The sequence below is a fragment of the Henckelia pumila genome, chromosome 2 (genome assembly GCF_033568475.1).
Source record: "Henckelia pumila isolate YLH828 chromosome 2, ASM3356847v2, whole genome shotgun sequence".
NCBI lineage: Eukaryota > Viridiplantae > Streptophyta > Magnoliopsida > Lamiales > Gesneriaceae > Henckelia > Henckelia pumila.
In genome coordinates, this window is record NC_133121.1 from 19704497 (window position 1) to 19731737 (window position 27241).

Here is a 27241-nt window from a genome sequence, read left to right on the forward strand (position 1 = left end):
TGTTAAATCGAGAGTCGTTTGAGATTCGATAACTATGCAATGCATCTTGAAGATCAAATAGTGACATCGCATGTGCTACTAAGAAACCATTTCTTAAAACACATCATGTACTCTGGCCAGAGATTCGTCACACTAATATCTCCTCAGATTGCATAGGATATCCACACTAGCAAGTATGTGGTGAATCCTTGACAACAAAGCATCGAATCCTATATGTGTCGTAACTGTACCCAATCCCGATACCTGATGACCCCAATAGAGTCGGTAAACGAGTCAAAGTACAGTACTAGCATATAGAGTCTCAATGATGTTTCAAGTAGTAAGGACTAATGGTGTACAACCAAAACCGCGGACTTTATCCACTCGATAAGTGATAACCACTTGGAAAGTTCGGATAGGGTAGTTCGATCATTCATCGTATGAATATCCATTTGCATGCTTTGAACATCTCTATGTTCCATACCAATGAAACGTGGTACTCGGCATCGCAAATTCTAGTCTCAATCTTGAGCGATCCTTATCCTTATTAACGGACGGCTCAATCGACTAGGAACTGTTTAGAATATACAGTGACTATAAGATGTGTTTCATGATAGCCATCCCCATGTGCCACCACATCTTACATACACTATAGTATATTCAAGGTCTTCATCTAAACATCTTATAGTATGTCACAACATAATAATATGATAAAAGATAAAGTAAAAGCCATTATAAAATGTGTAAATTATATTAAACAAAAGATTGTTTGTACATAGAGTCATCAAAGCCCTTAGCCACAAGTTGGCTCACCGGGCACCCACTCTTTCACCCTTTTTTGTAATGGTCCGGGTGCGTCCCTTCACAGCTCAGGGGGCCCGCAAACATTTTCTAACTCATAGCCTTCTCCCCACCTGGCTAGGGGAGTTTTTGGCCTCCCCATGGATCGAACCTTGTACCTCCAGGTTTAAGTACAAAGTTTTCTGATTCCTGGTACCATTGAGCTTTTTTTGTAATGGTCCGGGTGCGTCCCTTCACAACTCAAGGGGCCTGCAACCATTTTCTAACTCATGGCCTTCTCCCCACTTGGCTAGGGGAGTTTTTGCCCTCCCCAGAGATCGAACCTAGTACCTCCAGGCTTAAGTACAAAATTTTCTGCTCCCTGGTACCATTGAGATGCACCCGAACCATTACAAAAAAGGGCGCCCTTTTTGTAATGGTACGGGTGCGTCCTTTCATAGCTCAGGGGTCCGCAACCATTTTTGCTACTCATGGACTTCTCCTCACCTAGCTAGGGGAGTTTTTGCCCTCCCCAGAGATCGAACCTTGTACCTCCAGGCTTAAATACAAAGTTTTCTAATCCCTAGTACCATTGAGCTAGACTAGCTCAATGGTACCAGGGATCAAAAGAATTTGTACTTAAGCTTGGAGGTACAAGGTTCGACCTTGGGAAGGGAAAAAACTCCCCTAGCCAGTTGGGGAGAAGGCCATGAGTTAGAAAATGATTGCGGGCCCTTCTAAACTGTGAAGGGACGCACCCGGACCATTAAAAAAAGGGCGCCCTTTTTTTGTAATGGTTCGGGTGCGTCCTTTCACAGCTCAGGGGGCCCGCAACCATTTATTTTTTTGTAATGGTCTGGGTGCGTCCCTTCACAGCTTACCAGGGATCAGAAAACTTTGTACTTAAGCCTGGAGGTACAAAGTTCGATCCCTGTGGAGGGCAAAAACTCCCCTAGCTAGGTGGGGAGAACGCCATGAGTAGCAAAATGGTTGCGGGCCTCCTAAGCTGTGAAGGGACGCACTCGGGCCATTATAATGGATCTGTGAAGTGTGCATGACACTTGCTAATGACCATATACACACACACGTTCGGGGCTATATCTCTAGTTGAAATGTCTGGATATTGAACTTGTTCCGTTTTTAGCATTTTAATGTCTTTCTTGATCATGCATTGAGTTAATTCCTGAGGCACAAATGTGTAAATCATGGTTATTCTTCATTATGGATCATGAACTCGAACTTATTTTTGATTTTGTGTTGCTCGAGGGCGAGCAAGGTTTAAGTATGGGGGAGTTTGATGTGGTGATAATTTATTATGGTTATTTGGGTTAAATTTATATGATTAGGAGAATTTGCATTGCTTGAATTCATTTTATAGTTCCTAATTATTGCTTTTGGTTGGATTTAAGAGAATAAGGAGAATAAGCAAAAGGTAGATGAATTTGAGAGGAAAAGATGGAAAAGATATTGCGCAAGAATGAATTACGGAGCAGCAATGATAAAAAAATGATTTTTAATATTAAAGAGCTTCAAATCCGATCTCCACCGTTCAAAATGAATTTCAAGATGTTTTGAAGCTGCTGTCCAAATTTCAGCTCGATCCGATAGCTAGATCTTGAGATATGAAAATTTTCAAAAACGTTGCGCGCTGGAAAAAAGTGAGCTCTCTCGATCCGTCAACTTCAGCGGATCGAGCGGCCAGAAGAGAAAAATTTCGGAAAATTTGGACAGAGAAATTTCGGCTCGATCCGTCAACTTCAGCGGATCAAGCCAACGACGCAGTTCGGGAAAAAAAATTCAGAAAAATGAAATTTTTATTTTGAGGCTCTACTTTAAATTTAAGACTTTTAATTCCGATTTTCAGGATCTATTATCAGACTTGGAGGCTTAGAAAGCTAAAAAAACTCTCTTGGTGGCTAGGTTTCTTCTCTCTTTTCTTAGATTTACTTTTTTTTTATGGATTTTTCTAGAAAATTCATGAATATTTGTGGCTAAGTTTTAGAACATGGTTGAGGAAGACAAACCCTTGAAGTTTTATTTATCTTGTGGGATTTTGATTTTCATTGTGTAATTTTTATTTGAGTATCAAGATTTGTTTGGAATTGATTGTTATGTTTGTGTGTTTGATTGTTGGCGGAAATTCCTAATGATTTTTCATACAATCTACTGCTAAATTAGAGTTCAAATCCGTAATTGTTTGAATCTTCTAATTTGTGAAGCAACTGCGATTAATAATTTTCCGCTTGTGAATTTGTTGATTCGTAGGAACATCTCTTGACTAGATTAAATACAACCGCTTGTGCTTGTGTTGTTTAGCTTCATTAATCTCACTAGTTTAAACGTTACCTTAGATTTAAATCTTGATTGCTTGTATCTGGGTTGATTAATTTATTGGTAAGGGTTAATTTAGAACGCTTGTGTCTAATTAACTAAAATTAAGGTGAGATGGGAATTAAGTTTTCAATGATGAATATTAAAATGTTAATTAATTATTTATAAAGGATCTATGATCGAATGAATAACTTCAAGGGTGTAGTCGACCGATATCAATGCTTGTTTTTAATTGAATTATTCAGTATAATTTTCAATCTTGCATGTTAGTGATAAAATTTATTTTAATTTACTTAAATTTTTAGTATTTAAATTTCAAACTCAAAACCCCCCTTTATTTATTTTCAATATTTTTAAGAACATACTTAAATTTCACTTTTCTCGTGGGAACGATCTCTACTCTCACTACTGCATATTTTATTTATCTGATTTGAGTTGGATAATTTGGGCACGACACGACTAAGAGTTACCCAAGATAATATAGATTACTCATGATTCCCGAGACAAATGGGTAGAGAAAGTGCAATTTCCTCGAGCGAAAAGTATCTTTCCTCTGATGATGGTTGACTGTCAGGTGATCGCCCTAAACATCTTAAGCTAAAAGAGACTACGCACACAAAACAAAAGAGATGTCAAGGGTACGTCTGATTTAATTCCTGTTTCACCTTAATTTTAGTTAACTAGACACCAGCGTTCTAAGTTAACCCTTACCAATAAATTAACCCGATAACAGCAATCTAGATTTAAACTCACTGTAGCATTCAAATGAGTAAAACTAATGAAGCTAGACAACACAAACACGAGCGGTTGTATTTAGCCTAGTCAATTGTTGTTCCTACGATTTAACAAATTCAAGAGCAGAAAATATTAATCATAGTTGCTTCACAAATTAGATGATTCAAACAATTACGGATTTGAATTCTAATTTAGCGGTAGATTGTAGAAAGAATTATCAGGTGATCAATATAATAATCAAACACACAAGCATGAAATAAACCAGAACAACTCTTGATACTCGATAAAATTCAAATAATGAAAATCTGAATCTCACAAGATAAATAAATTCAAGGTTTCGTCTTCCTCAACCAAGAATAAAAACAAGAAGAATTAAAATCTAAGAACAAGAAAGATAAAACCTAGCTGCCAGATGAATTCTCTGTATGTAGCCGTCTAAAGATCTTCCGAAGTCATCCCCCAGATCGTAATTTTTGAGTTATATGATGTATTTAAAGACTAGAGTCCTTCCCAAGAAAGTTTTCTAATTAAAACAGATTTCTCGGAAAAGTCGGTGCGCTCGAGCGCACGAATTGGTAGGATCGAGCGCGCCTATTTATGCCAACTTTCTGCCTTGCACTTTCTTGTAGGCGTGCTAGGGCGCATGAGTTCATCGGATCGAGCGCACAACTTTTTTTTTTCCAGCGAGCAGAAATTTTGAAAAATTCATATCCGGAGATCTAACCGTCGGATTGAGCTAAAATTTGGACAGCTGCTTTAAAACATCTGGAATGCTGGACGGTAGAGATTGGATTTGGAGTTCTATAAAATTAAATATGATTTTCTGATCATTGCTGCTCCGTAATTCATTCTTGTGCAATAGCTTTTCCATCTTTTCCTCGACAAAACGCTACGTCCTATACAATAAATACGGGAGCGTGTAATGTAGACACGATGTATGAAATACCAACAAAAACTTAATTAAAACAAATGAATGCACGCACAAATGACAATAAAATGATAATAAAATATGCAACACAAACATGCCCATCAAATACCCCTACACTTAATCCTTTCTCGCCCTCGAGCAAGTTATGGAAAAACAAAATGAAACAGAACAAACACATAAGCAAGGACGAATGAAGCATATCATAGCCTCAGAGAAAATCATTTTCATCTAAAACAAGTTTATAGTTACCCTCAATCATCAATGATACACCTGCAGTCGAATGCCAATGTGTGTGTGTGTCATGTTACCCCAGTTACATGCAACTTCAAAAGAACAAAGCTTCAAGACTGTTCATCGACCTATAACAATTCAGTGCAAGCCTCACCATCAAGAACTCTCCTCCCAACAATCCTTCAACACAACACAACTTCCTTGAGAATAATTACATACCGTCGGATTTTGCACCCGACATTTTTTTTAAAAGTCCCAATAATTACCCGCATACTTAGCTATAACTAGATAGGATTCGAATTTCAATCCACTCATCTATAGCCCGGATGAAACTACAATCTCATGGAATCCGCAAACTTAGCTATGAAATAATGAATAGAATTTCATTCACATTTCACGCCCGGATGGAATTGTTATATTTTTTTTTCAAAAGAATAACCCCATGTAATCCGCATACTTAGCCACAAACAAGATGAATAGGATTTCAAACATCTTGCTCGCAACCCGGATGGAGTTAATTGGTTTCCAAAAAACTGTTTTTCTTTTTCATAAAACAAAAAATTTTAAGGTGCGCCCAAGAAAGTGTATGTCATATCAAAAAAAAAAATCATCAAGATTCAAGCACTATCAAGTTCCACAAACACATATTTTCGTGCAATGGTCCAACAACCATCCACAAAATCTAATACATCACTACACTTCACTGGTTAAACATACGTGCTTAAGAATATTCAACAATCAATCTATGGTTTCTCATGTCCAATCAAGAGTACAATTTTTTTAAAAAAATTTCAAAATATTTTCAACTTCATCTTCATAGGCTAGAAAGGCTAGAAATCATCCTTTACTTATGCACACAAAACACACATGAAACAATTTACGAATTATACGCAAATACGAAACAAAAGCAAATGCAAGAAAAAATACCAAATACTGAATGCACCACCCCCACACTTATCTAAATCATTGCCCTCAATGCTCTAGCACTAAAAACACAACACACAACACAAATAACAAAATGATAACGATATGAAAAATTAAAAAAGAACTCCCCTGGTTCAAGTGTTAGCGTTGTCGTCCTCTTTGGCCTCAGGCTGAATAATGGGAGACTCATATTGACAATTGGTCTGCAGATGGGGCGGCTTGGTTCCTGAAAACAACGAAAATAAAACATAAGAACTAAATGAAAGAGAAAAACTAAATAAAAGAAAGAATACTGGGTTGCCTCCCAGCCAGCGCTTGATTTTTAGTCGTCGGCTTGACCCTCAGAAGCACTCCTCAACTAGATATAAACAGTTTAAGCTCGTCACCTCAACAGCACTCCATAGCTGGTAAACATAGGAAGAGAACATCTCGGCGGGCTCTCGGAAGCCAAAATCTTTTGAAACTGGTACTAATGGAAAGGAAGGATCTTGGGAATGTGTGTGTGATAATACTATCGATGAGCTCATATCGATAGACTCTTGAACTCCATCATCCTAAAACTCAAATGGCAACAAATTTCCATCATAAGCTATTTCTTCTATAACATCTTCCGGCTGAGGTCCAATAAGAAGAGAAGACTCAAACGCCTCTAAATCTTCAGCATGATTTGATTCGCACTCCCAATCCTGGTTCTCTGAGTCGTCATCATCAAACCAAATCGGGTTGGTCACTACTTGAGTATCTTGCTTCACTTCATGTTCTCGGTATTCATGGACGAGTGATCTCTTGATATTCTCTATGTGCTCCACAAGGTGACATCTAGAATTTTTTAGATCTTCCACAATTTTCACAGTCGATGCCATAAGCTTGCTCATGATATCCTCCAGCGGATGTAAGATCAACTGCGAACAACTTCCCTCCTCCTTTTGAAGCTCAAATGGTTGGTCTGTAAAATCTGGGTATTGAAATTGTGAATATCGGTAATAGTCAAACTCTGCCATATCATCCAACAGATGTCTCATGTTATCCTCATCTCGGCAAAATATTGAAATACCGGTTGTGAAAGCTCCATCAATTACCCATCTTCTTGTCACTGCATCCAAACCATTAAGAAAATATGTAAGGAGAGAATAGTTAGAAAACTCATGATACCGAAAACTGGATTCCAAATCTTTGAATCTCTTCAATGCTGCGTAGAATGGCTCTCCGTGTTGCTGGATAAAACTTGTGAATACTTGTCGATTTGACATCTCAAAGTATTACACCACAAAAATTCTTGCAAAAACAGAAAAAGAAAAAAAAACGGTGAAAGAAAGAAAAAAAAAATTAAAAAAAACAAAAACACAAATAAATTTAACGCCGTCCCCGGCAACGGCGCAAAAATTTGGCAACGCTTAGTCGTATCGCGCCCAAATTAACCCAACTCAGATTAACTAAATAAACATGTAATAGCAAGAGTAGGGATCGTTTCCACGAGGAAAGTGAAATTTATTTGTGTTCTTAAAAATACTGGAAATAAATAAAAGGGGATTTTTAGATTTTACTAACTACTATACAAAAATTAAAATAAGAAAGATCAAATAAATAACGAGACTTGGTATCGATCGACTATACCTTTGAAATCATTCATTCGATCATCGATTTCCTAAAAATAATTAATTCACATCGAATATTCATCATTGGAAATTTAATTCCTGTTTTACCTTAATTTTAGTTAACTAGACACCAGCGTTCTAAGTTAACCCTTACCAATAAATTAACCCGATAACAGCAATCTAGATTTAAACTCATTGTAGCATTCAAATGAGTAAAACTAATGAAGCTAGATAACACAAACACCAGCGGTTGTATTTAGCCTAGTCAATTGTTGTTCCTACGATTTAACAAATTCAACAGCAAAAAATATTAATCATAGTTGCTTCACAAATTAGATGATTCAAACAATTACGGATTTGAATTCTAATTTAGCGGTAGATTGTACGAAAGAATTATCAGGTGATCAATCTAATAATCAAACACACAAGCATGAAATAAACCAGAACAACTCTTGATACTCGATAAAAATCAAACAATGAAAATCTGAATCTCACAAGATAAATAAATTCAAGGGTACGTCTTCCTCAACCAAGAATAAAAACAAGAAGAATTAAAATCTAAGAACAAGAAAGATAAAACCTAGCCGCCAGATGAATTCTCTGTATGTATCCGTCTAAAGATCTTCCGAAGTCATCCCCCAGATCGTAATTTTTTAGTTATATAATGTATTTAAAGACTAGAGTCCTTCCCAAGAAAGTTTTCTAATTAAAACAGATTTCTCGAAAAGTCGGTGCGCTCGAGCGCACGAATTGGTAGGATCGAGCGCACCTATTTATGCCAACTTTCTGCCTTGCACTTTCTTGTAGGCGCGCTAGGGCGCGTGAGTTCATCGGATCGAGCGCGCAGCTTTTTTTTTCCAGCAAGCAGCGATTTTTAAAAATTCATATCCGGAGATCTAACCGTTGGATTGAGCTGAAATTTGGACAGCTGCTTTAAAACATCTTGAACTTTATTCTGGACGGTGAGATCGGATTTGGAGTTCTATAAAATTAAATATGAGTTTCTGATCATTGTTGCTCCGTAATTCATTCTTGCGCAATAGCTTTTCCATGTTTTCCTCGACAAAACTCTACTTCCTATACATTAAACACGGGAGCGTGTGATGTAGACACGATGTATGAAATACAAACAAAAACTTAATTAAAACAAATGAATGCACGCACAAATGACAATAAAATATGCAACACAAACATGCCCATCAGATCCAGATCTACGTTTACGTGGGGCCCAAACATCTTTTCGGGCATCACCAATTATTATTTAAATAAGTATATCTTTGCACACGTGGGCCCCAAATATCTTCTCGGGCATCACCAATTATTATTTAAATCAATATATCATAGCACATGCAATACGCGTGTTCAGTAGAAAAATTAGATTATTTTTTAAAAAATTTAAATGAAAGTTGTTAATTTTGAAATTGACATGATATGCAAGAAAATTGAATGTGAAGAAAAAAATATAGTATATATTATTGAGTTATTTGCACCAACCATCCCTATGAAATATTGAAAATTCATACTTCTCCCCTGTGATATTTTAATAGGCATCTTCAACCCTGATTTTTTAAAAAATTAGCACACTCTCCCCTTCAGATGAGTGATTGTTGCGCACGCGCCCCTCATGCGAATGGCAAAGATTTTGATATTTTTTTTGCACCAAATATCCTTGTATAATATTAAAAATGCATATTTGACCTTTGTGAAAATAATTTTTAAATCTATTCAATTCATAATACATAATTTTTAATAAAATCCAATTATAAATATTTAGAAAACATTTTTTGTTATATTAATTTTTATTTTTTATTTTAAATATATTATCATTAATTAATTATTTTTAAAAAATATTATTACTTTTATCCTGTTATCATTATTTTATTAAATTCATTTCGTATTTCCAACTTTTTCATTAAACATGCATTCATAAACAAGTATTTAAATAATTTCAAGTACCAAAATATTTAACTAAACTGATAAGTTCAAACATATTATTTTTTCGATTTATGACTATATATTATTGAACCAAAATTTAAATTTTTCGAGAATATGCATTGCACAATTTGTAATAAATAATAAAAAAAATGCTTATATAATTCTAAATCGAAAAAGTAACATTCATGAACTTATAATTTGGTTCAATATTTTGGTATTTTTAGATATTTAAATCCTTATTTATGAATCATGTTTAATGAAAAAGTTGAAAACACGAAGTAATTTGATAAAATAATGATAACGAGATAAAGTAATAATTTTTTTAAAAAATAAATTAATTAAAAATTAAAAATTAAAAATTAAAAATAGAAATAAATAAAGTTAAAAATGTTTGGTACTTATCATTTTGATTTAGTATTTTGGTACTTTTAGGTATTTAAATCTCGTTTATGAATATATTTTTAATGAAAAAATTGAAAACAAGAAGAAAGTTTAATAAAATATGATAACAAGATAAAATATTAATATTTTTTAAAAAATAATTATATAATCATAATAAATTAAAAATAAAAATAAAATTAATAAAACAAAAAATGTTTGATAAATATTTTATAATTAAATTTTAATAAAAATTGTGTATTATGAGTTGAATAAATTTAAAAATTATTTTCATAGAGGTCAAATATGCATTTTTAATATTTCACAGGGGTATTTGTGCAAAAAAAATATCAAAATTTTTGTCCAGACGCATGAGGGGCGCGTGCGCAACAATCACTCATCCGAAGAGGCGAATGTACTAATTTTTTTAAAAGGTTAGGGTTGAAGATGCCTATTAAAATTTTACAATGGAGAAATGTGCATTTTCAATATTTCACAGGGGTGATTGGTGCAAATAACTCATATTATTGGGTGAGTACAAGGCATTTTGAGAATTAAAAAAATAATTATTATTATCATATGAAAGTTAGTTAGTAAAGAAGATTTCGCTTTAATAATATTAACAGATAAAAAATTAGATCCAATATTCAAAAATTTTCTACCTTTATTTTTTATATATATATAAATATTCAACCAGCTTAGTTAAATAATAATAATAATAATTGCTCCGGCTCAACGGCCCGTAAATCATCAAATTACCAAGTTTGACTATTTGTTTATCCATATATGTGAATTATGAACATTTATAGAATGTTTCCAAATTCCATAGCTTGAAACTAAATCAATGTTTCAAATCATGAATTCAATTTTCTATATCTGAACACATAAATATAATTAATATTATAAATATGAACTAAATCAATGTTTCATAATATAATTATTAAATAAGCAATTCAATTGATATAATAAAGGTTATCATTTTTTTAAGGATGATGCTACAGATACAACGAAATTAGTACAACAAATCTTACAACACAAAAAATTCAATACAATAATTTAATATATCAAAATCTCAACAGTAATTAAATACAAAATTTCGAGGTAAAATAGCAGAATCTCACGATATTATTGTTGTAAATATCATTGTACATGATATTTATTGTACATTTATCATTTTTCTTTTTTAAAATCATCGACTTGAAAATTTAAACTTCAGTTAAAAGCTAATTGAACATTTCATATGTTAAAGTTTAAACTTCAGTTAAAAGCTAATTGAACATTTCATATGTTCTTGCTCAACTTATTAAATAGCTTATGAACTCGAGGAGTTTTATAAATTGTTTTAAGAGCTTATAAGTTGTCTGAACTTTCTTTAAAAATAATCCATTAAATTTTTTGAATGAACGTATTGTATACGACTTAAAAATGTTGATTTATTTGGAACAATAAGATCTTTTTATTGTCAAAATACAAAAAATGATATAATAGTAAAAATGTTAAACATATATTAAGAAATAAAACTATTTTATAGTTTAATTTAGAAAAAAAAAGATAAATTATGTAAAAAATGGACGGATTGCATGATGGGTATTTACGAAAATTTTAAGGATAATTGATAAGTGTATTTTATACACTCACTCAAAAAAAAAAAAAAAGTGTATTTTATACACTTAATTCATTTATGATTTTTATTGTTAATTGTTGATTTCGAGTAGATTTATGCGCGAGTTTTGTTTCTTTTGTGTTTGTAGGAAATTATTAAATTATTGTAGGAAGAAGAAAAGGAAAAAAAGAAAAGAAACGAGAAGAGGCTATTGGGCTTTTCTATTGGGCCTTTAAGGAATAATTAGCGCTAACTTTTAGCGTTGTAGAAGAAAAAGAAGAGCAATCGCGCTGGTCCAGGAAAGTTTGGGAAAACAATCAGCGAGACTCATGCGCGCCCCCGCTGTGTGCTTTGAGCGGCCGCGCGAAAGAGTTTTACTCGGGCAAGGAAACTTTTATATTTTAAAGGGCTTTTTCTATTGGGCTTTTGTTGGAACGTATAAAAAAAGGAATTGGAGAATTAGAATCGGGGGTAGCCGCCACACACACATACGTAGATCAGAGAAAGATTTCTGGAACGTGATCGTGGAATCTTTTGAAGAAAAATCTGGGCTTAATTTGAAGAACAAAATTCGGAGATCGATCGATCAGATACGGCATCGCATCGACGAATTTGTTTTCTTTCTTTTATTTATTAAATTTTGAATTCATGTCTAGATTTTTGAATATGCTTTGGTTTTATCAGAATTTAATTATGAACTAAATTTTTAGAGTCTAGAGGTTGGATGGAACCTGGTGTAGACACTTTCATGAATTTTTGATTTTATTGGATTGAGTTCTTCTAGATTAATTGTTTTTTCTAGATTTGAATGTCTATTCGATTACCTGATCAATAATTGAATTGTAATATTTATTTAAAATCTGGCACTCGCGATAGGAGATTTTGAATAGGACCAATAGAAATTACACTGTTAATTATTTATATAGCTTGGGAGAGTGTATAATTTTAACATAACTTTTAAAAAGAACATTATTTTACACAGATCACTGCAAGTAGATTCTTAATAGGGATATTGAAATTGTATTGTAGTTGATAAACATTATTTGTTGCTCGGGAGAGAGAAATAATAAACTTAAGTGTTCTTAGCTATTAATTGACTGGAATTCATGAAGATAAATTATTTAGGATTGATTGTTGTTGAAACCAGGTAAAATCTAAACTTCTAGAACAATTTTTCTCTGATTGATATTCTTTGAAAGTTGTGTGCGTGCTACTAAAAACTCAGTGATTATTTATTTTTCTGCAGACCTTCTGAATATTAATTTTCTAGATAAAGTTTAGACTATTATAATTACAAGTACTGAATATTTTCACTTTACTTCTTGTGGGAACGATACTTGATTCATCACTTTATTAAAATATGACACTCGTACGCTTGCGAGTATTTTTCACAAGAAGTTTTTGGCGCCATTGCCAGAGAGTAAATTTTGATTTTGTTTAGTCTTGTTATCAATTAGTCTAAGTTTTAATTTAGAGTTTTTTTATTTTATTTTTAAGTTACTAATAGATCTCTTTTTGTTCGTAATTGCAGTTCATGTGAAGATCTCAAAGTGAAAATTCACTACTTTTTGATCCGGAGATCGAGCGAACTGCACGTGCTTTGAGAAGAGCGAGAAGAGAAGAAGTCAATAACATGGATGAAGAAAATGTACAAGAAGCTCCCTTGGTGCCAATTAGAGAGCACTTCAGGCCAGTAATCCATGTTCACTACTCTGGAATAGCTCGTGGAAATATCAATGCTAACAATTTTGAGCTAAAGCCTCCATTGATCAATATGGTTCAGCAGAACCAGTTTAATGGGAGTGCAACTGCCGATCCTCACCTACACCTGCGCACTTTCCTGGAGATAACAGACACGTTAAAATTTAATGTTGTTTCTGAGGATAATATACGCTTACGGTTATTTCATTTTTCTCTCAGGGACCAAGCCAGAAGTTGGCTACAATCACTGCCACTAGGGAGCATTACTACATGGGAGGAGATGGCAGAAAAATTTCTTGCAAAATATTTTTCACCTGCCAAGTCCACCCAACTGAATATTGAAATCAGCACCTTCAGGCAGATGGACTCTGAACAGCTCTACGAGGCATGGGAAAGGTATAAAGAGTTACTTAGACGTTGTCCTAACCATAAATTTGCAGATTGGAGCAAATCGAGTTGTTCTATAATGGTCTGAACGCACTTACTCGATTGTCGGTGGACTCTGCGGTTGGAGTAGGGGTGCAAACGAACCGAACCTGTTCGTGAGCTTTACGAGTCCGCTCGATAAATATTTGATTCATATTCGAGCTTATCAAACTCGAGCCGAGCTCGAACCGAAATTATTATGTTCGATAGTTCGAGAATAGTTCGCGATCCTTAATATTTAATTAATATAATATAATTATATAATAAATATATATACATTTCAAACTTTTTCGAACATTTTGAGTTTTTCGAACCATAATATCCGAATAGTTCACGAATAGGTTCGAATATTTCGAGCCGAACTCGAACTCTAACTTCATTTCTAGCCGAGCTCGAGCCAAAATATTTGAAATTATCGAACTTCGAATCGAGCTCGAACTCATATACTCTTATCGAGCCGAATTCGAACCTTAAAATTTTACCATTATTTGGCTCGATTCGGTTCGTTTGCACCCCTAGGCTGGAGGCACTATTTTGGCAAAAGACCCTGTACAGGCCTATGATATGTTGGAGAAAATGACGATAAATAGCTTTTAATGGCCATCTGAGCGTATAGGTGTCAAGAAGCATGTGGGAGTGTATAGCGTTGATCATCTTACATCTATCACTGCCCAATTATCTGCATTGACGACGCAAGTAGCGGCTTTGAATAAGGTGAACGTTGCAGATTCAGTTGGAGTTTCAGTTGTCATTGAAGGATCCCATCCTCAGAGGAAGTGAATTATCTCAATCCTAATGGCTACCGAGGATATGGAGGCTATAGAGGTAATCTTGTTCCCAATACATATCACCCAGGTTTGAGAAATCATGAAAATTTTTCTTACGCTAACAATAAAAATGTGTTGAATTCTCCTCTGGGTTACAATACAAATAAGGGTGAGGGTAAGCCATCTTTGGAAGATGTTGTTAGTAATTTTGTGCAGGAATCTGGTAAGAGGATGGTGAGGACTGAGACTCGCCTTGACAGCTTAGAGACGCATGTGACCAACATGGGCATTGTGCTTCAATCCATGGAGACTAGCATTGGGCAGCTGGCGAATGCCTTGAATGATAACAACAGAGGCCAGTTTCCTAGCAACACAGAGGTAAATCCGAAGGAGCAGTGTAATGTCATCACGTTGAGGAGTGGGAAGCAAGTGGATAATGAAGAAGACAAACCTGAGAGCAAGACGTCTGAAAAAGTTGCAGTTGAAGAGAAGAAAGTCGAGAAGAAAGAGCCTGAACCTGAGCAGAAACCGATGTACAAGCCTCCACTTCCATATCCCCAAAGATTCAAGAAGAAGGCTTTGGATGAACAGTTCTCCAAATTCTTGGAGATTTTTAAGAAGATTCATATCAATATCTCATTTGCTAATGCCTTGGAGCAAATGTCAAACTATGCGAAATTTATCAAGGAGATGATGTCCAATAAAATGAGACTGCTAGAGAATGAAGTGGTGAACCTAACTGAAGAATGCAGTGCGGTGCTTCAAAAAAAAAATGCCACAAAAGCTTAAGGATCCAGAGAGTTTTACTATTCCTTGTTCTATTGGTAGATCTTATTTTACTACTGCATTATGTGATTTAGGGGCCAGTATTAATTTAATGTCATTGTCTATCTACAGGGCCTTAGAGTTGGGAGAGATGAAATCGAGCATGATCACATTGCAATTGACAGATAAAAGCATCACATACCCACTTGGTATTTTTGAAGATGTTCTAGTCAAGGTGGACAAATTTATATTTCCGGCGAGTTTTGTGATCTTGGACATAGAAGCGGATCATGGTGCTCAACTGATTTTTGGGAGACCATTCTTGGCTAATGCGAATGCCAAAATTGAAGTGAAGAAGGGTGAATTGTCGATGGGTGTGGAAGGCGAACGAGTAATTTTCAACTTATTTACTAAGACACCTAATCCACTCATCGAGGAATTATGCTTGGTTGCACGGGTTGTGAAGCTGAAAGGATGTAAAAAGGCGGATATTGAGTCGACAAAGGAGAAAGCACCAAGTTCACCAATGAAAAAGGCCACGAAAAAGAAAGAAAAATTTAAAAGGCGGTTCGTGGAGTATATTTGGCGAGTGAAAGAGAAAAGGAAGACCTAAAGTCGGTGAAAGTCGGGCTGAAGACTATAAACCAAGCGCTACTTGGGAGGCAACCCAAGCTTTTTGATTTATTTTAATTATTTTTGTTTTCATTTTATTTATTTTTTGTTAATTAATTATGTTAGTATATTATTATCAATTTTTAAAGCCTAATTCTTGTCAATTTTCAAATTTTTTCAGGCTTAGAAATCTCAAATTCGAGACTAAGGCGCGCCCGCTCCTCTCAATCGCGTGCCCGCACTACGTTTGGGAGAAATTACTTTTTGAAATACGAACACTCGGCGCACCCGCGCCATTCCTTTTGAGCGCCCGCGCATACTCTACGCTTCACTGATGCAAGAAGGGCGCTACAACATCTGTTATCGCGCAATAAAAGAGCGCAACCTTCAACGCTATCGCGCAAGTGAACCGCGCACAATCAAGCGCTAATGAGCAACATCAACCGCGCAACTCCTTGCGCAATCGCGCAGACCAACAGCGCAAGACCATGCGCAATCGCGCACCCAAACTGCGCTAACTCAAGCGCGATCGCGCTATTCAAGGGTCGTGTCTTATTTCTGCTTCAAAGATTAAAAAATCGCAATCGCATTACAATCTTCCCCCAGTCTGTCTCACTCTCACACTTCGACGAACGATCTCACCTCTAAATCCCCTGATCAACAAATTACAAATTTAAACGGGATTTGATTTTCATCACAAAAGGCGAGCATCTCAGATTTCTTATTTGATTTCTCCTTGTTTCACGCTACAGAAACAGCAGCTTCGGGGAGGGTTGTGTAGATTTCTTCTTGAATCGGTAAAAAGCTGAATTTTTATCACAAATTTGATCTGTGTTCAAACAATTGTGACTTGAGGGAGTTGTTTTCTATGAATTGTGATGTTGTGAACGGTTGATACTTGTTAATTTGGATATCATTGAACTAATATACATCACGTGTTTGATAAATTGTTTCGGCTAAAATCTTGTCTTCAACGTTGCTGCACTGTGTATTTGAGATTTTGATAATTTGATTGCGGCATTTGATTTTTATTAAATTGTTAAGTCACAATGCCGCCGAAAACTAAAGGAAAGGGAGCACTGTCTTCTTCCTCTGCTGCCCCATATATCCGACATCGATTTTGGAATGCCAAGGCTGAGTCCTATTATGTTGAGTTGATGGAGAAGGGAATGCAAAAAGAAAGGGGAATGAGCTTGATAGAGTATGATGCACCGACATTAATTGAAGCCAGGAGGAGAGGATGGAAATCATTTGTCAAAAGTCCGCCAGTGGCTGTTATATCTTTGGTTCGTAAGTTCTACGCCAATCTAATGATCAAAGATGTGAATCTCAAAGTTCGAGTTAGAGAAAAATTGGTGGCTTTTGACAGGAGCACAATTAATACTCTCTATGGCATGCCAAACATTGAAGAGGATGAGTATCAGGTATTCAAAAATGGTCCATTTCCCGATGATCTTATACTTCAGAATTTATTTCATGATGAAGCGGAATGGAAGAAAAATGCAAAGCAAAAACCTGATACATTTTCATCTATCTTTCTTCGAAGAGAAGCAAATAACTGGCATGAGTTTGTGGCTGTCAGGATGTTGCCATCTGGGCATACATCAAATGTGACGAAGGCTAAGGCTATTCTTATGTACTGCATTGTGACGGAAAAATTTGTTGATGCTGGTAAAGTGATTCAGGATTCTATCATTGCTGTTGTTAGGGGATCCTCGACTATCAATATGTCCCACTCGTCCTTGATTACAGAACTTTGCGAGAGAGCCGATGTTGAGTGGGATGATACTGAGCAGCTTCTTGAGTTACGAGGCCCTATAAAAATTGTCGGTGCATTGAAACGAGATAAGAAAAAGGCGTCAAGTACTTCTGAACAGTCAGCTGAACCACCACAGCCCTCTGAGCCATTACCAAACTTTGAGCTAGTCCATCCTCATTTGGAAGCCCCTATGTCATTACCGTCGCATCCGGCCGCTGAGTATTCTACTCTTGATGATTCTAAGGTCGTGCTTGCTCAAATGAAGAAGCAGTGGAAGATGAAGCGAGCTCATATGGAATACATGCATAATTTCACTGCAGCTCTCGCTAAGAATTACCCTCCCACAGCTGTGCCTTATCCATCTCCTCCACAGTGGTCGCCTGATGATGATACTGTTGATGCAGCACCTTCTTTCCATGGAGATGATCACACCGAGTCCTAATGCTCGGTGTCGAATGTACGAGTACTTGTTTTTTTTCTTGATTAATCATTGAGGACAATGATTTTAATAAGTTTGGGGGGGAGTAATAATGGCTCAGAGGGCTGTGGTGGTTCAGCTGACTATGCAAAAGTACTAGCCGCCTTCTTCTTATCTTGTCTCAATGCACCGAAAATTTTTATAGGGCCCCGTAACTCAAGAAGCTGCTCAGTATCATCCCACACAACACCGGCTCTCTCGCAAAGTTCTGTAATCAAGGACGAGTGGGGCATAGTGATAGTCGAGGATCCCCTAACAGCAGCAATGATAGAATCCTGAATCACTTTACCAGCATCAACAGATTTTCCCGTCACAATGCAGTACACAAGAGTAGCCTTAGCCTTCGTCACATTTGATGTATGCCCAGATGACAACATCCTGGCAGCCACAAACTCATGCCAGTTATTTACTTCTCTTCGAAGAAAGATAGATGAAAATGTAACAGGTTCTTGCTTTGCATTTTTCTTCAATTCCGCTCCATCATGACATAAAGTCTGAAGTACAAGATCATCGGGAAATAGACCATTTTTAAATACCTGATACTCATCCTCTTCAATGTTTGGCATGTTATAGAGAGTATTAATTGTGCTCCTGTCAAAAGCCACCAATTTTTCTCTAACTCGAACTTTGAGATTCACATTTTTGATCATTAGATTGGCGTAGAACTCACGAACGAAAGATATAATAGCCACTGGCGGACTCTTGACAAATAATTGTCATCATCTCCTTCTGGCTTCAATTAATGCCGGTGCATCATACTCTATCAAGCTCATTCCCCTTTCTTTTTGCATTCCCTTCTCCATCAACTCAACATAATAGGACTTAGCCGTGACATTCCAAAATCGATGTCGGTCATATGGGGCAGCAGAGGAAGAAGACGGTGATATCTTTCCTTTAGTTTTCGACGGTATTGTGACTTAACAATTCAATACAAATCAAATGCCGCAATAAAATTATCAAAATCTCAAATACACAGTGCAACAACGTTGAAGACAAAATTTTAGCTCAAACAATTTATCAAACACGTGATGTGCACTAGTTCAATGATATCCAAATTAACAAGCATCAACCGTTCACAACACCACAATTCATAGAAAACAACTCTCTCAAGTCACAATTGTTTGAACACGGATCAAATTTGAGATAAAAATTCAGCTCTTTACCGATTCAAGAAGAAATCTTCACAACCCTCTACGAAGCTCCTGTGTCTGTAGCGTGAACCAAGGAGAAATCAAAGAAGAAATCTGAGATGCTCGCCTTTTGTGATGAAAATCAAATCTCATTTAAATTTGTAATTTGTTGATCAGGGGATTTAGATGTGACATCGTTCGTCGAAGCGTGCGATTGAGACAGACTGGGGGAAGACTGTAATGCGATTGCGATTTTTTAATCTTTGAAGCAGATATAAGACACAACCCTTGAATAGCGCGATCGCGCTTGAGTTAGCGCAGTTTGGGTGCGCGATTGCGCATGGTTCTTGCGCTGTTGGTCTGCGTGATTTTGCAAGGAGTTGCGCGGTTAATGTTGCTCGTTAGCGCTTGATTGTGCACGGTTCACTTGCGCGATAGCGCTGAAGGTTGCGCTCTTTGATTGCGCGATAGCAGCTGTTGTAGCGCCCTTCTTGCATCAGTGAAGCGTAGAGTGTGAGTGTGCGCGGGCGCTCAAAAGGAATGGCGCGGGTGAGCCGAGTGTTTGCATTTCAAAAGTAATTTCTCTCAGATGTAGTGCGGGCGTGCGATTGAGAGGAGCGGGCGCGCCTTAGTCTCGAATTTGAGATTTCTAAGCCTGAAAAAATTTTAAAATTGACAAGAATTAGGCTTTAAAAATTGATGATAATATACTAACATAATTAATTAACAAAAAATAAATAAAATGAAAACAAAAATAATTAAAATAAAGCAAAAAACTTGGGTTGCCTCTCAAGTAGCGCTTGGTTTATAGTCTTCAGCCCGACTTTCACCGACTTTAGGTCTTCCCTTTCTCTTTCACTCGCCAAATATACTCCATGAACCGCCTTTTAAATTTTTCTTTCTTTTCGTGGCCTTTTTCATTAGTGAACTTGGTGCTTTCTCCTTTGTCGACTCAACCTCAATATCAGCTTTTTACAGCCTTTCAGCTTCACAACCCGCGCAACCAAGCACAATTTCTTGATGGGTGGATTAGGTGTCTTAGTAAATAAGTTGAAAATTACTCGTTTGCCTTCCAAACCCATCGACAATTCACCCTTCTTCACTTAAATTTTGGCATCCGCAGTAGCCAAGAATGGTCTCCCAAAAATGAGTGGAGCACCATGATCCGCTGGAAATATAAATTTGTCCACCTTGACTAGAATATATTCAACAATACCAAGTGGGTATGTGATGCTTCTATCTGCCAACTACAATGTGATCATGGTCGATTTCATCTCTCCCAACTCTAAGGCCCTGTAGATAAAAAATGACATTAAATTAATTCTGGCCCCTAAATCACATAATGCAGTAGTAAAATGAGATCCACCAATAGAACAAGAAATAGTAAAACTCCCTGGATCCTTAAGCTTTTGTGGCATTTTCTTTTGAAGAACCGTACTGCATTCTTCAGTTAGGTTCATCACTTCATTCTCTAGCAGTCTCCTTTTCTTGGACATCACCTCCTTGATGAATTTCGCATAGTTTGGCATTTGCTCCAAGGCATCAGCAAAGGGGATATTGATATGAATCTTCTTAAAAATCTCCAAGAATTTGGAAAACTGCTCATCCAAAGCCTTATTCTTGAACCTTTGGGAATATGAAAGTGGAGGCTTGTACATCAGTTTCTGCTCAGGTTTAGGCTCCTTCTTCTTGACTTTCTTCTCTTCAACTGCAACTTTTTCAGACGTCTTGCTCTCAGGTTTGCCTTCTTCATTATCCACCTGTTTTCCACTCAACGTGATATCATTACACTGCTCCTTCGGATTTACCTCTGTGTTGGTAGGAAACTGGCCTCTGTTGTTATCTTTCAAGGCATTCATCGGCTGCCCAATGCTAGTCTCCATGGATTGAAGCACAGCGCTCATGTTGGCCACATGCGTCTCTAAGCTGTCAAGGCGAGTCTCAGTCCTCGTCATCCTTTTACCAGATTCCTGCACAAAATTACTAACAACATCCCCAAAGATGGCTTACCCTCACCCTTATTTGTATTGTACCCCGGAGGATGATTCAACACATTTTTATTGTTAGCGTAAGAAAAATTTTCATGATTTCTCAAACCTGGGTGATAAGTATTGAGAACAAGATTACCTCTATAGCCTCCATATCCTCTGTAGCCATTATGATTGAGCATAATTTACTCCCTCTTTTGAATTCTTATTCCTTCGTTTGAAGCCATGAGTCAGGTTTGACATTATAAGCTAATTAAGTCATATTGACCGAGTCACAGTTGCCCAATATACTAGTGGAGAAGAGTTGCGATAATTTAGTCTATGGACTGTTGATCGACATTTTAATGAGTATGAATTTTTGATCGAAACATGCACACACTATTTTTCTTTGAATTAACCTGATTGTGAGTGTTTTTTATTAATATCCTTATATTTGATCACTTGCTACCTTGAAAAGACCTCATGATCTATGAATGTTTGAATTGAACTTGGATAAGGGTGTTTTGAAACGTGAGTTGCGGAGATTGTAAGTTTATGCGGTTATCTAGTTATGATTAAAATGTTAGTAGGTTGGATGATATTGGATTTGAATTTTTAAAATTATTGCTGAGGTCATTGCTCCATAATATTTCTTGACTATTCTTATTGATGTTTGGTTGTTAGTATGATGATATGGAATTTTTTGAGTTGTTTTGATAGTTTTGCACGAAACTACCAAAAGTCTAAGTTTGGGGGTATTTGATAATTGTATTTTATACACTTAATTCATTTATGATTTTAATTGTTAATTTTTGGTTTCGAGCAGATTTATGCACGAGTTTTGTTGTTTTTGTGTTTGTAGAAAATTATTGAATTATTGTAGAAAGAAGAAAAGGAAGAAAAGAAAAGAAACGAGAAGAGGCTATTGGGCTTTTCTATTGGGCCTTTAACGAATAGCTAGCGCTAACTTTTAGCGTTGTAGAAGAGAAAGAAGAGCAATCGCGCTGGTCCTGGAAAGTTTGGGTAAAAATAAGCGAGACTCATGCGCGCCCGCGTTGTGTGCTTTGAGCGGCCGCGCGATAGAGTTTTACTCGGGCAAGGAAACTTTTATATTTTAATGGGCTTTTTCTATTGGGCTTTTGTTGGAACGTATAAAAAAAAGGAATTGGAGAATCAGAATCGGGGGGAGCCGCCACACACACATACGTAGATCAGAGAAAGATTTCTGGAACGTGATCGTGGAATCTTTTGAAGAAAAATTTGGGCGTAATTTGAAGAACAAAATTCGGAGATCGATGGACCGGACACGGCATCGCATCGACAGATTTGTTTTCTTTCTTTTATTTATTAAATTTTGAATTCATGTCTAGATTTCTGAATATGCTTTGGTTTTATCAGAATTTAATTATGAACTAAATTTTTAGAGTCTGGAGGTTGGATGGAACCTGATGTAGACATTTTCATGAATTTTTGATTTTATTGGATTGAGTTCTTCTAGATTAATTATTTTTTCTAGATTTGAATGTCTTTTCAATTACCTCATCAATAATTGAATTTTAATATTTATTTAAAATCTGGCACTCGGGAGAGGAGATTTTGAATAGGACCAATAAAAATTACACTGTTAATTATTTATATAGCTTGGGAGAGTATAATTTTAACAGAGCTTTTAAAAAAAACATTGTTTTACATAGATCACTGCAAGTAAATTCTTAATAGGGATATTGGAATTGAATTGTAGTTGATAAACATTATTTGTTGCTCGTGAGAGGGAAATAATAACTTAAGTGTTCTTGGTTATTAATTGACTGGAATTCATGAAAATAAATTATTTAGGATTGATTGTTGTTGAAACCAGATGAAATCTAAACCTTTAGACCAATTTTTCTCTGATTGATATTCTTTGAAAGTTGTGTGCTATTAAAAACTCAGTGATTATTTATTTTTCTGCAGACCTTCTGAATATTAATTTTCTAAATAAAGTTTAGACTATTATAATTACAAGTACTGAATATTTTCACTTTACTTCTTGTGGGAACAATACTTGATTCATCAATTTATTAAAACTTGACATTCGTACGCTTGCGAGTATTTTTCACAACAATAATATAGAGAAGTAAAATATTTAAATAAGATATTTTCTAAAAAAAGAATGGTGATTTGACTTTTTAAAAAAATAGCTAATAAGTTGTCAAACAACTTATTTTGATAGGTTATAAGCTGTTCGAAAAAAAACATTGCCAAGCACATTTAACTAAAAGATGATACTCAGGTAGTGTTTGGTAGAGCTTTTAGGAAGCACTTTTCATCTTTTTATTCACAAAATTTCAAAAAAATTCAAAATTTTGTGAAAGAAAAGCTGAGAAATGCTTTCTAGAAGCTCTCACAAACACTACCTCAATGGGCTTACAAGCTCTGTCAAACATCTTTCTCAATGGTTTTATTTTGCTTCCTGGTTCAAAATTTGTTTAACTAAAGGATGATCCTCTGCAGAATAATAATAATAATGACATTTCTTTTATTCCAACAGTTGTTTGAAGAATTCATGCATCCAAGATTACAGGTCAAAGGATTCAAAAAAGTTCTCAAACAAACAGACTTCAGGCAACGAAACTCAGAGCAGATGAAAACCTGTGTGATCATTTCCAGAAGATGAAGTATACGACTGACCGAGCCATCACAGCGCATTCAGGTGCCTGTGCATCCCTGTTAACAAAAAAAAGGTAAAGAAAGAACCTAGATCATGACAGCACAGTTTCAAAATATATAAAAGAAAAATAAAATCGTTACCCGAAAATAGGTAGCAATATTGCAATAGATCAAACAGCAGCACTAGCAGTTGATTTTGCAATTGTAGTGGTGTCAAAGATTTCAATCCAGTAGCCATCTGGGTCCTTAATAAAAGCAATATCCTTCATTTTTCCTGAAACAAGCTCACGGCTGGCATCATTTGTAAGCAGAAAAGAAATATTATTGAACTCAGTTCAACAACTTCAAATGACTAAGTATGTATATAGATACAAATCTTGCTTCAAGACAATCTTTCTACGAGAATTTCACAATTGCAAGACTTGATTCAACACCATACAAGAAATAGCAATGCATGCTTGAAAACGTCAAGTGCAATTAATTTTGTGTAGATTTCCAAAGTCAAAGGATTGGAATCAGTTTAGCAATCACAAAAATACTTTCCTTATCCTGGCCAATTAAAGTTAAAGCTAATGTCATATATAGACTCATGTGACTCACGTGTCATCACCTGCTTCGAGTTGAAGAAACGTAATCACAGTTTTTACTTCAATTGTGACAGTAAACTTATGGAAAAGAATAGCACAGCTGTACCAAATGACACAGATGATAATCGACTGCAGAATTATCATGAACAAATCAAAAGAGAATTAGATATTCAAATATGAGGAGCTACCTCGTACAAGAAGAAAAATTAAACATAATATGCCTCTATCTGGTTTAAGGTTCTCGAGCTGATAAATTTGTTCATCTGGGCAAGAGATCGCGAGGAAAAAAAAAGGGAAAAAACACCTTTAGATGAAATGATAGGACTTGCCAAATACCAAACATTCCACATTAAGAACCTAGTCTTGAGATAAGACGCATCATGTTATGGGTAATGCACAAAATGATATAAAAATAGCATACTAAATTTCACGTATTAAAAGGGATAAACTACCATCATTGGGTTTCTTGACGAACTCCACTCCTAAGTTTTCAAATCTTTTGCAAGCCTCATGCACATCATCAACGGTGATACCTATGTGTCCTGAAAGCATGATAACGCAAGATAATGAAGCAAATGCATGGACTAAAAGGGTGAAATTAGTCATTAGTCCCTATGGACAAAGAAACAGATTCCCTTATTTACAGAGCTTTTTGAAACACAGGATTAGTAATTTTTTCCTGACTTAATTCAGCATCAAACCTGTTAACAATTTTACTACAAGATATAAATCATAATTTAATACATGTCAAACTAGTTTCTCTTTTTTATTTTTTTTATTTTTTGATAGGCAAAAGTGCACCTCAAAACATAAATGGTGAACAAGGTTTCAACAAATACAGTACACTAATTCAAGCCACAACAAAATAAGGTGGCATGCTGGACCATGGAACCAAGAAGACAACCTAATCAAGCTCTTAAGCATACTATACACCAACCAGATAGTTCAAAACATTTTTGATCAACATATCACATGTGATGCACTAGAGGCCAAAGAGAATAAAAAATCTGAATACCAGTATCGATCCCTGACATGCTAATTAGTTAAATAACAGAAAGAGTTCGCAGATTTGAGAATTTCACTGTAAAAGCTTATCATTGAAAAATTGTGTTGATCTCTCTTGTATCCAGTATCTTTCACCACTTCATGCAAACTTCGCAAGGCTATGAATAAAAGTGTCAATGTGGCACACAAACAGAAGAATGTTACAGGTTATGGGTTCCCCTCACCAAAACCACGAGGTTCTGAGTTCCCATTGTGATAGCCCTTGAAATCAGGATCAGATTCAGTACCCCAGTTACTGTGAGAAAAATCCGATACTTTAGTATAATAAAAGATTTCATAAGTAAGAGAGGTACACTGCTGTGTTGAGAGAAGCTAAGTCTTACTGAGTGAGTTCAAGAACAGCTTTCTGACCAAATGTCCAAGACGTGCGCTCAACAGGATCAGTGGGAACCAATGTTGTATCCTAAACCATCGATTCAGTGATAACATCAGACTTAGATACACTAAAAGATCATCATCTCCAAATACCAAGATGCATTCACGTAGTGAGCACCCACAAATTCATGAAAAGACAGCAGCATTTTGAAGCAGAAAGTAAAGAACAAGAAAAGCCAACCATAACACAGTCCAGATATTATACCTCATATCCCAAAAAGTACAAAGTAAACTTCATCTCTGGAAAATCCAATCTCTTAAGCAACCTGCCATCAGTCAAAGGACCCAAAAGAATGAATCCCGTTTACAATCAAAACTTTGAAGAAGCAGAATGTAGATCAGGAGCAGGCTAAGGCCTAATTTAATAAGATCGGTTGAACCAAAACCATCCTTACCTAGTAAAAGATGCATTGACATCAATGATACAATGAATAATGATCAAATTCTGATAAGCAATACATCCACATACTCGCCCATGAAAAGAAAACTCTGGATATCATTCACTTAACAATACCATAAAGATAATTGAGCCACCAGAATGAAGAGTAACAACCTAATCATCTTTCGGAAACCCAATAATTTTTTCATATCATGATGCAAGAAATAAATTCTACATGACAATTCACAAGGAAATTTTAGAAGACTTACGACATTCCCATTATCCGAGAGTAGAAATCAAGACTAACTTTGGGGTCCTTTACCCGAAACATCTGAAGGAAACAACACACTTCAATCAACCACAAGTACCACATGAATAAATGCAAGTATCATCAGTGTTGGTTTAACCACTTTTCTCTAATGTTCAAGTTTACATGAGATAGCTCCACCATAATGTTTGCACTGTCAGTCACAAGTCACCCCCTTAGACACCACCATTTTCTTTTTCTTTTTACTGTGATTTCATCGGATCATACATTAAACAAAACATTCAATTCGAGGCGCCAGCAGTACAAACAAAGACTCGTGGCCACTCAATCCTAGCATTGTAAAAGAACAAATTCCGCAACAAGAATGAAATTGGATTACTGGGGAGCTTACAGTTTGTTGCAAGAAATACCCTTTGGTGGCTTCATCAATATCAGTGTGGAGGCCAGGATTATTGGAAGCTGATTCTTTAGATGCCATAGCTTGATCTTGATCTCAACAAAGTTGAAAGGAAAGGAAAGGAAAGGAAAAGAGAAAAGAAGAAAGAAAAAGGTCAAATCAACGAGTCTTCCAGAGAAATTGCCTCCGTGTACCTTTCTAGGAAGTCTTGGCTGGGCTGGATACCGAGCCCAATGTACATTTGGTTTGGACCGGGGCATAATGACAATCTCATCTCAAATTTATAAATATATCTATCTATACCTATATTTTCTTTTTCTTTTTCTTTTTTGAGGAAATATTTTCTTATTTTTACTTTTTCTTTTTTTTTCCTTCTTTTTTTTTATGTACAATTTAAAAATTCTCAAAATACCACTTATCAAAAGTATAGTTTTTTTTTTCCCTTTTTTTTCAAAAAAAAAATTTTATTCTTAAAATTTTTTTCGTTACAAAAAATA

The 27241-nt window shown here is 35.7% G+C and overlaps 1 protein-coding gene across 1 annotated transcript; it reads right to left on the reverse strand.

Moving 5' to 3' along the window:
* Positions 1-23519: 23519 nt before the first annotated feature.
* On the reverse strand, positions 23520-26902 carry LOC140883595 (lactoylglutathione lyase-like). The gene is made up of 8 exons (XM_073290134.1): positions 26739-26902; positions 26349-26410; positions 25906-25966; positions 25649-25728; positions 25490-25560; positions 24713-24802; positions 23815-23947; positions 23520-23730 (listed from the first exon to the last, which is right to left on the reverse strand). Exons 1-7 carry the CDS (start codon positions 26823-26825, stop codon positions 23844-23846), a joined length of 555 nt encoding a protein of 184 aa, XP_073146235.1. The 5' UTR covers positions 26826-26902; the 3' UTR covers positions 23520-23730; positions 23815-23843.
* Between the last annotated feature and the right edge of the window lie 339 nt (positions 26903-27241).